The 10,396-nt window shown below is 42.6% G+C and overlaps 1 protein-coding gene across 2 annotated transcripts; it reads right to left on the reverse strand.

Annotated features, from left to right (window-relative positions):
• Positions 1–301: 301 nt before the first annotated feature.
• On the reverse strand, positions 302–5,051 carry LOC148340968 (uncharacterized). Of its 2 annotated transcripts, XR_015842425.1 has the most exons (5): positions 4,917–5,051; positions 4,602–4,674; positions 3,645–3,714; positions 2,976–3,463; positions 302–2,182 (listed from the first exon to the last, which is right to left on the reverse strand). XR_015842425.1 is itself a non-coding variant. In XM_088289223.1 (4 exons), the coding sequence occupies exons 1-4, from the start codon at positions 4,942–4,944 to the stop codon at positions 3,275–3,277; spliced, it is 360 nt and encodes a 119-aa protein (XP_088145349.1). In that variant the 5' UTR covers positions 4,945–5,051; the 3' UTR covers positions 302–3,274. The 2 variants fall into 2 exon arrangements, 1 of the variants encoding a protein (XP_088145349.1); XM_088289223.1 differs by having other exon boundaries at positions 302–3,463.
• Positions 5,052–10,396: the final 5,345 nt, after the last annotated feature.

A 10,396-nucleotide genomic window follows, 5' to 3' on the forward strand; every position in this document is an offset into this window, starting at 1 on the left:
AAAACAAGTATTTATCCTTAATTGCAATTTCATTAAGTTCACGGTTGTTAGAATGAATGTACATAAATTATCCCCGATTTTCCTATTCCTATATAAAATTGTTTGAATTGTGTAAATTTAAGTTGTCTGAAAAAGAGCAAAGCCAAAAGGACCGGAGCAGTGTCCTTGCCACAGAGTGGCCGGAATATATTGTGGTTGATTGTTGAACCTTTTGGCGCTGAAGAAGAAAAAGACACAACTTCAACGTACATGTGTACAACTTTATTAACATAAGCAGATGTAAAAACTCACAATCGCTCGATTACACAATGCCGATGTAGGCAAGTCACTCGTGAACACTCTATGTACAGTCACGGTGTAACATCAAAACCAAAACTATCACCCAAAATCAACTGTATACTAGCAAACAACCAACAACCAAAACAAGGAACAAAAAAATATAATTAAAACAAAACATGTATCTCTCATGCCATTCATATCCCAAAATGCTGAAAGGCGTTGCTTCAGCCTCCCAGCGATGCTACAATACCTGAGCTTAGGATGCATGTATACATAAGCTAACATGCATGCTAGCATATGTTTTTAAAATATGTTGTGGAAGCAAAACTGAATTTTGTTGTACTTTATGGATGTATTGACGTAACAATGTACTCATTTTGATCAGTCCTCGTCCACAAATCCATCAAAGTCCCCAACTTCTGTATCCAAAATGAACAGCTAGGCAAGTTCTCCAAACACCGCAGGTTCCCTCTCATCATTGTTAGTCAGTCTCGCTGACGCACGGCCCCTCAAGTATGGTACTGGCTTTTGTGAAAGCTCAGTGGTAGCAGATTCATGAGCCCATGCTTCTAAAAAACAACTCATAAATTGTGGCATCGAGAGACGTTGTGACTGGTGTGCTTTGGGCAGCGTCTGTTGTGTAAAGATTAATCGATCGAACAACAGATTGAACACTTGAAGAATGCTCTTTATGTAGGTTCAAAGTACACAATTTGCAGTTGGGTTAACAAACATTACATTGGCCTGGCCACCGGTATTTTGGGGGACGATGTTAATCAAATCAAGGGCCAATAGACTGAGAAACAGTTTCTTTCCAAGAGCCATCTCCATTCTAAACTCTCACACACACACACACGACCCCCCTTACCTTGCAGAACAGCAACGTGATGTGTTTTTATATATCCTATTCAGTATTATTTTCCATTGCACTAACTATTCTCTTATTTATCTAATTCATATATTTATCTGAATTATTGTTGTATTCCACTGGAGAGGGGAGCTCTCTAATCTCGTTGCACACTTGAGTACAATGACAATAAAGGGATTTCTGATTCTGATTCCCTCCAAGCATAGAAAAATACTGAAGGAAAAGAAAAAGCAGGAAACTGCAGAATCCTTTTATCAAGGAGAAAAAAATAGAAATTTACTGTTAAGGAGGTAGAGGCAGAGGAGGTTTTAGAAGAAGAGTCCTTAGAGGCAGAGGTAGAGCAGGAAGAGGAGTATGCAGACCTAGTCCAACAGCATGTTGGTGCTGTGGTAATGGTCATACAGCATGAAACTGCCCAAACAGGAAACAACAGTCAGCATGACAAGGCCAAAAAAATAGCCAGACTGAGTTCCAAAACTGAACTTTAGTTGTAATGAGTTATTTCCGAAATTTTAAGTTTTGTGATAAGAGTGTTGTTGTCAAATCTGCACAAGGAAGTTTTACATAAACAAAACTACTTGGGGTCTAATTCTGAAGTGTCAATCAAGCAAACCAGTGTACCTTGCTATAAGTTTATGGGTTAGTGCTAGTGGACGGAGCATCGAGCAAAATCTGAAATGCCACTCAGGACTTCTATTATAGGCGGAAATCCGAAGAGCTGTAAAATGTGACTGCTTTCAAGTTACGACAGGAGTTTCAGGAAGGAATAATAATTGGTTACTTATAGTAGAACAAGCTGCTAATCTGACCCAGAAGGACTGTGTAGTGTGTGTGAAGTCGTCAGAAAGAGAGCAAACCCGCAAGGTCAGGAGCGGTGCCCTGGCCACAAAAGAGTATCCATAATATCTTGTGGTTGATTTTGGTTTGTTGTTGAAACTTACGGCGCCGAAGAAAAAAGTCTGCATTACAGTCTGTGCAATGACTTGTATTGCGTGAAAGTTATCACATCTCTGCTGTGTGTCTCCCACACCATCCCTAAGGAAATAAAAAGAGGATTTCAACAGGATGTGCGTCAAAGCGGAGGAAGTTTGTAACTGGGCATATTTCTGTTCCGCTCTCTTTGTGAGAAAAAAAAAGTCTCTTGTCGTCCTTATCTGTTGAGTGAACCTGACAGTAGGGATTTGTCTTTTTTTATCAATAAAGAAAAAAACTGCTTGTAATGGAGTTTTCGATAGCTTAATAAGTCCAGCTGGACATGAGTTTTCAAAATATTCCTTCATGGCTTGATGTTCGTTCTGTGAAACTGGGTATAAGTGTGATGTAGGAAAGGGTGCATTGGAAAGTAAATCAATCATATGACAGAGGGTGGAGATTGTCTCCTATCCTTGTTAAATACATGGCTTGAATTGAGATGAAAATCTGGAAACAGCAAGGGTGGCTTGACTCAGGGTCTAAACTGCTCCATACGAGTACCCAATTCCTCGAACCGGCAAGGCGACAGCTCTCTTCTGTCATCCCACCAATTGCCCTTGGCTGGCCAGTGCTTTCACAGACCTTTCTAAATCCCTGGAATCCATGGCCCGATTATTCTGTTACATTCTGGAAGGGTGTGGAGATGGGTGACTCATAGGGAATTGACCAAAAATGGTTTAGGAACCGACAACATACAACAAATGATGCTAGTTCAAAAGCCTTGAAAATGAGACAAAACAAAAACGCTTGCAAAAGGCTAGAAAAACAGTACCATACACTGTGCCGTAAAGAGAAGGCTAATAAAACAAAGAAACAAAAAAATATCCGAGACTAAGCCTAACAACCAAGTACTTACTGTTAGGTTTCGCTGGAGGGCGAGGTGGAGGAGGACCCAAAATGCAGGGAAGCCAGGCAAAGGGTAACTTAAAGGGAATTTAATAGTGAACTTAACAGGGCAACAAGGTGCTGAGAGAAACAAACAAACGTGACAAGGTGCAAAGTAACGAAAAGGAACTAAACGTGACTAAACCGAACAAAATGACGAGGTAACATGGACAGTGACAGATCTCTAGGAGCAAGGGCGAGAACGAGAACGAGAACGAGAACGAGAACGAGATCGAGATCGAGATCGAGATCAGGGAGCGACCGTGACATTCACGCGAAGGAAGCAATGTCCCAACAACAAGCTGTCGGTCCTGAGCGCTTAAATAGTCCGGGTGATTGACAGTCAATGTGACACAGCTGCGTGACTGATGAGGAACCGGTGTGTGGCTGGTGGGCGTGTCTCTCATGCAGCCATGACAAGGGAAGGGAACGAGCGCTGGAGGAAACGCTCCCACTCAGCTGGGACAACAAAACAAAGACATGACATGACCGAACGGGTCATGACACTTACTATGAAAATACAAAAAAAGGTGAACTTGGTGAGACATGAACAAGATACGGAAAACACTGGTTGTTGTCTTGACAGTCATTATATACGAAGATAATTGAAAGTCATGACAGGTGTGCTGGAGGGACAGACCTCCATTCCTGATGAGCATGATGCATGACAGGTGTGCCGCTGCGGGGAGGACCTTCTGTTCCAGCTGGAACTGAAAACAAAACAAACAAGAGACATGATATTGGCCAACGCTGTCAATGATTTTTATTTTTTTTTTGTCAAAATTGGCCCACAGCTCATCTAATATGGCTGCTTTACAAAACAGAGAACCTTTACTAAATGTATCCAACATTTGCATTCTTTGTTTCTTAGTGCAACAAATGAAAATGAATTTATAAAACCAGTGCAAGGGTTAAAAAAATGAAATACTCCACGGATTGGAATGAACTTGAAATGACAATAATTAAAAAAGTAATTCAGAATATAGAGATGGCCAAAACTCATAATTGTATTTTATATTTTTTTTAACTGTAGAATTTCTTAATCATCTGAAAATTACCAAGGTCATTCCAATTTACAAAAGTGTCAATAGTCACCAGTTCACCAATGATCGATATTGATACTTCCTTAGTTGTCAAAAACTTAATTATTTGTTGCACAACTTAATGTGAATATGGTTTCAGAAATAATAGTTCAACCGCTTTTGCGATGATTAATTCCACTGAGGACATCGCAGACAAAATAGATTACAAAAGTCTATATAAATATATATATATATATATATATATATATATATATATATATATATATACAGTGAACCCCCGGTTATCGCGGTTAATGGGGACCGAAACCACCCGCGAAAACTGAAAATCCACGAAGTAGCGGCGCACCTTCAAAAATGCTTAAGAAAAAAATATATATATATATTTATATATATATATATACGGGTAGAGAGATAGAGAGAGAGAGTGAAATTCATGTTATAACAAAAAAAACCAAATTATTATTAAAACTTATTATTTTTTTATTCCCCAGCCATTATTTTTGTATTTATTCAATTACTCCTTTTTGTATTTATTTAATTACTTCGACTTTTACCTGCTGGTACGCCGTCCGGTGTGCCCTGTGAATGTTATGATCCTCCAGCAGAGCTGGAGGATGGAGCAGGACTCTCCAAACGCAGACACGGGAAAAAAGGTGGGGATACAAAGATATTTATTATAATCACAATATAGTCAGTATCCAATTACAATCTAGGACTATGAGGGTCTATCGGCTATAATATATATAATACCAATCTATCGGCGGAAAGAACGTAAAGCGCTGGTGGAACACTCGCACCAGGAAAAGAGAATAACTATAGAACGAAAAGCGCTTGCAAAAGGCAAGGAATGACTAACGAAGATTGCTTACCACGGAAGGATAAGAGGAGACCAATCATCGACAGAAAAAGAGAACAGAAAACGAGCCGAGCTGATAACGAAATGAAAGAAAAATGCGACAACAAGAAACACTTGAACTAGATAACGATCGAAGTACGTGAGCATGAGGAAGTAGGATAACAATCCGACGCCAGGTAATCAGTGTAGGTGGATTATATAGTGAGTGTAATCAGTGAGTGAATGGGAATCCCGTGCGGGGCTGGTGGGCGCGTCTCGCAGCAGCTGACGGCATGGCGGGAGACGATCGCTGGAGGAACGCCCACACAGCTGAAAAAACAAAAACACACGCGGCATGACAGGCACGGATCATGACAGTGAAATGAAAGGTGGCATTCTTCATTTATTTATTTATTCATTCATAACTGACAGCCTCGCGCTGCGCTCGTGCCCGGGCGGAAGAGGTGCTCCTCTTCGGCTTAATTATCACGCACGCCGGACCTGCTCCCCCGAAGCGTGCCTCCGTTCGGTTGAACTCGGTTTCATTTCGCCCCGCTCGTGCCCCGGGCGGAAGGTGCTCCTATTCGGCTTAACTGTGACACACGCCCGCCCTCCTCCCCCGGAGCTTCCATTTGGTTAAACTTAGGGGCCGCTTGACACCGCCCGTGCCCGGGGAAGGTGCTCCTATTCGGCGTAACTGCCACACACGCCGGCCGGCCTCCTCCGGAGCTCTGGTACGGTCCTAACCGCGCGAAACGTCGCCCCCGATCTTGCCCGGTGGAACGTGCTCTTTTTCGTCCACTCTCCTCTTCGCCCACGCTCTTCTTCGGCGCACGCCGGCCGTCTAACCGCTCCAGCGCCCCGTCGTGCCGCTCGGCGAAACTACAATGCCCCCGAATATTTTTTAGACCCGCGAAGCACTGAACCCGCGAAAGGTGAACCGCGAAGTAGCGGGGGTTCACTGTATATAGTGGCCGAATGGTTAGCACGATGGCCTCACAGTGAGAGACAGCATCGGGCGTGGGTTCGATCCCGGCTCCGGCTATCCTGTGTGGAGTTTGCATGTTCTCCCCCGTGCTTGCGTGGGTTTCCTCCGGGTACTCCGGTGTCCTCCCACATTCTAAAAACATGCATGGCAGGCCGATTGAACACTCTAAATTGCCCCTAGGTATGAGTGCGAGTGCGGATGGTTGTTCGTCTCTCTGTGCCCTGCAATTGGCTGGCAACCAGTTCAGGGTATCCCCCGCCTACTGCCCGAAGATAGCTGGGATAGGCTCCAGCACCCCCGCGACCCTAGTGAGGAGAAGCGGTACAGAAGATGGATGGATGGATATATATATTAGTCAGAAAAAATGCGTTATTAATGGGTTTAATCCAACCCCCTTTTAATACCATCAATTTTTAACGAGCAATTAAGACTCATCTAAACAACGTAGTCCTATGACGTAGCGCTTACATTGGAAAAACTCCAACACCTTTCTAGATCCTGCGAGACCAGAAAAAACATCAAGCACGTGAAATTTAGGACACGCCTGCGCTTGCTGTGCGGAGTTTTTCTGCCAAAATGTCCTACCCGTACGAATCGTCATACCAGAGGTTGTTTTGATAACCAGATCTGTCAAAATGTCCTACCCATGCGAAACTTCCTACCAGAGGCTAATTTGTCAGCAAAGTACTACGGTATAATTAAAAAATATATTTTGGTCAAATACACGTAGACGCAAGCAGGTAGGACGTCCTGACAGTTTAATTTATATATGTATATGCATAGATATGTTTACGAACAACTTTTACTGGCGATATCAGACGAGTGTGGCATACATATGCACGAGTAATGTGCTCAACACACGTCAGTGTATTTTGAGGCAATGGAAAATTCAAATAAGACTCAATGAAAATAAAAATATTAAGTACTGCCCACTTTTAATCAAAACAAACGACAGGTAGGACAAAAAGCTCCAAACGTCCCACGAAATCACTGTCGGCATCGTGCACACTAAGCATTGGTAGGACTTCTCGATGGGTAGGAAGGAATTTCAGAACACCGGTTTATAGAACTAAAAGTATCATGGCAAGTGGTAAAACTGACGCAAATTAATTTTTTTTTTTTAAAATGTTACCTAATGGTGTCATAGATAAGAGCAAGTCATTTGTGTGTATTGCCATCGTGAACTGAACTACCATCGCAGCACGTCCAGTTTAAAATACCATTTGATGGCCAAGCACACTGCTGATGCCAATTCTCGGGCCCTTTGCCAAGCCCAGGCATCCATGGATAATTTGCGACAGAAACCAATGGATGGATCAACTAAAAAGAGACTCGCCGAAGCCATAGCTAAGTGGGTGGCCACTGCGTGTTAGCATCATGGAGGACGAAGGTCTGGCTGAAAAAACTTCCCATTGCGTCCAACGACTGCACTTACAAATTGTCCTCAAGATACACAATTGCAACCAGCATTCAAGACTTGCAGGAAGCGGAGATGACGGAAGCAGTGGCGCTCACCGGTGATTACTGGACTTCTCTCAATAACCACAACTACCTCTGTATGACAGCCCATTATTTTGACCCATTTCATTTGCACTTTGTTGGCATTTTATATTTCTTATATTACTCCAATTGGATCCCTTAGAAAGGCTGTTGAGATGCTGTTTTGTGTGACTTTGTTTGTGTGAGTCGAATCCAATGCTTTATTTTTTTCAATAAAAAAAAAAGGATTTGCATAAAACAAAAAAAATCAATTCTCATGAATTAAAGGTATTGCAATTAAAAAAAATATTGGTACAAAAAGTATAGGGATTTTTTTTACAATGAATAAAATGTGCGATTAACTTCAAGTTAATTATGAAAAATTCGATTAATAATGATTAAATATTTTAATCGCTTCACAGCACTAATATATATATATATATATATATATATATATACTGAAGCTGATGGTATTCAGTAATGTGTGAACAACTTAGCCTCCTTTAGCAAGGGGAGTGATCAGCTTATCATTTTTGTGCAATTGTGGGATAAAAAAACGCACTCACACACAAGAGCACTTTGTTTAATTTGTTGTGTGTGAAAAGCTGGGATGTGAGAGAAGGGAGGGGGTGACCTTGGAGAAGGGATACCGTTGTCATGCCAATGATCATTGGGTTGCCATGAGGAGCAAGTTTGTGGACAGGAAGCGGTGCACTGGGGCCTCCTTCTCTGCATATGTGCACACGCTCACACTGTGAAAGAAAAGTGGAGGCTTTCGTTGGCTTTGTGACAGGATGGTGGAGAGAAGAGGCGGGGCCAGCAGAGGGATGAAGGAAGGCGAGATGAACGTTTTATCAGTTTGATCACGTCAGCAGTGAAACAAGCAGACGTGTTTATTTGTATAATGTGTTTTTTTTTTCATCGGAGTGCGTGGGAAAGTTCCAGTCTTACTGACTGGAAAGTGAAATTAACCAAAACTGACCTGCAGAGTCCTCCTAAGGATTGATCAAGTCCACTTCAAATTCTTCAACAAATTGAGCACTTCACGCAGGTGTTTTCTAATCTTTATTGAGCCAAAGAAGCTGTATTGACTGCACTCACACCCAGGATGCCATTATTGGAAAAACCTTGAAGACATGATTCTTGAATATGGGCAAAAGCAATCAACAAGTGTTTCACTACCACCATCTACTGGATAGATGGATAAACTGCAATGCGAATACTCTATCAATACAAATCCCCCCTCCTCTTTTGTTTTTTAATAAGTTGCATTATTTTTTCCCTGTAATTGCTGACAACTAAAGTAGCAACAATAAAGATATAAAATTAACTAAGGATTCCAATTTAACCCTTATTTTTACCATTTTAAAAGTTGTATCACTGTAAATTGTAGTTAATTTGTTCAGATTATCCTAAAATTACACGACTTTGTCCACTAAGCGTGAGTAATAATAATTGGCATACAATTTCAGGAGTTGTATTCACCTTTTGTACACTCTTTATGTTCCTGGTCAAAAATTAATCACACAAGTTATCCTAGACTTTATAGTACTTTTTATTGTATATATTTTATATATATATAGTTTTTTTATTGCTTTTTTTAAGGTTTTGCACACTGTTGTGTGGTATATCTTAAGTGAAGTTGTTGATATATATTTTTTTTCTTGGTTAACACACTGATGAGCAGGGGTGAGTCCAGCAAAATGGCAGTGAGCAGCGATAATGAAAATTTCCAACTTTATTGTAATGTATTGTGAGATGTTCACTGTTCGCGACTGTTTTATGTCCGTCTCGCTTGCCATACTGAGCGGCAGCTAGTCACGGAAGTGCATGAATAAACAAAGGGACCGCTACAGCCCGGGAGGAAGGATACAACCTCTACGTGGTCTCCCGGACGAGTCGGCGGTCCCCCGTCGACGACGAATGTATCCTGCCAGCACCCATATTACCCCACGACTCGGTCCGGAGGACCGGTCAGGGAGAGGGCGCCGCCACTATCTCCTGCCACCTTTTGGCTATGGCTCCTGCGGTGCCCCCGACTCATTCCCCTCCGGCAGGGGATTTTCGGCGACGCACCTCCCCCTCACAACGGCCTCTCCACCGAGCCGCAGAAGGTGATTGCGCTAGCTGGGCGAAACTTGGGAGGTTCCGCCCAGGCGCCAGCCCAACAACAACAACAACAACAACCGCTACAGCCTTGGCTCTTGTCATTAATACGTATTTTACATGGTACGCCGCCATGGCAACGGCCGCATTTGAACACCCCAAAATCCACTGGGACGCCGCAGATCTATATCAGCAGTTTTAAGCTTCCGTTGCCATGTGGATTTCTTCTTCGATGGCCCCCTTGCCTAGTTGGAAAATAAACAACGTGCGGGATGGCTCGGGACGTGCATTGGTGAACAAGGTAGGGAAATATACAAAACGTTGGACTGGGCCGATGGTGAGCGGCAAGATCCTGGGAAAGTTTTAGACAAGTTTGCCAACTACATTAGGCCGAGGAAAAATAAGAGAATACCAAGGCATCGTTTCAAACAGAGGAAGCAAGATGCGACGGAGAGTTTTGATCACTTCGTTAAAGACTTAAAGCTCATGCTAATGGACTGCGAGTAGGCTGACTCCGATGACATGTTAATTGATGCTATAATAGCAGGTGTGAGAGAAAAGAGGGTCCAAGAGAGACTGTTGGATAAAGGTGAAGAACTGACTTTGGCAAAGGCAATTGAAATTCCCCAACAGTTTGAGATATCTCAGAAACAAATGATGATTGTTAGAGAAGAAAATATGCAAATGTCGACAATGTCCGTCAAATCAAAGCGCACGATGATCTGTAAGAACGTGCCTAGCTAAGCGCAGCCGACAACCTGCGTAAAAGTGGCGGTGGACAAACAATCAAGCAGCTGCTTTAGATGTGGCAAGCACCCACAACATGCGTGGAACCAAGAGAAGTGCCCTGCAGTGGGCTCCACATGCTCTCACTGCCACAAAGTGTATCACTGGGCAGCTGTGTGTCGCAGTGCTGACGTACTGTGTCTCCACCTGGTACA

This window comes from Idiotropiscis lumnitzeri, chromosome 3 (genome assembly GCF_059441095.1).
Source record: "Idiotropiscis lumnitzeri isolate Australia: NSW breed Sydney's pygmy pipehorse chromosome 3, RoL_Ilum_1.0, whole genome shotgun sequence".
NCBI classification, from domain to species: domain Eukaryota; kingdom Metazoa; phylum Chordata; class Actinopteri; order Syngnathiformes; family Syngnathidae; genus Idiotropiscis; species Idiotropiscis lumnitzeri.

Excerpts from the sequence above, each read along its gene's own strand:
- LOC148340968 (XM_088289223.1), bottom strand. The coding sequence starts at position 4,944 with ATGATTGGTCTCCTCTTATCCTTCCGTG. Across the intron at positions 3,715-4,601 it reads ACCGGACGGCGTACCAGCAG|TTCCAGCTGGAACAGAAGGT; the intron begins GTAAAAGTCGAA and ends TTTTGTTTTCAG. Across the intron at positions 3,464-3,644 it reads CATGCTCATCAGGAATGGAG|CTGAGTGGGAGCGTTTCCTC; the intron begins GTCTGTCCCTCC and ends TTGTTGTCCCAG.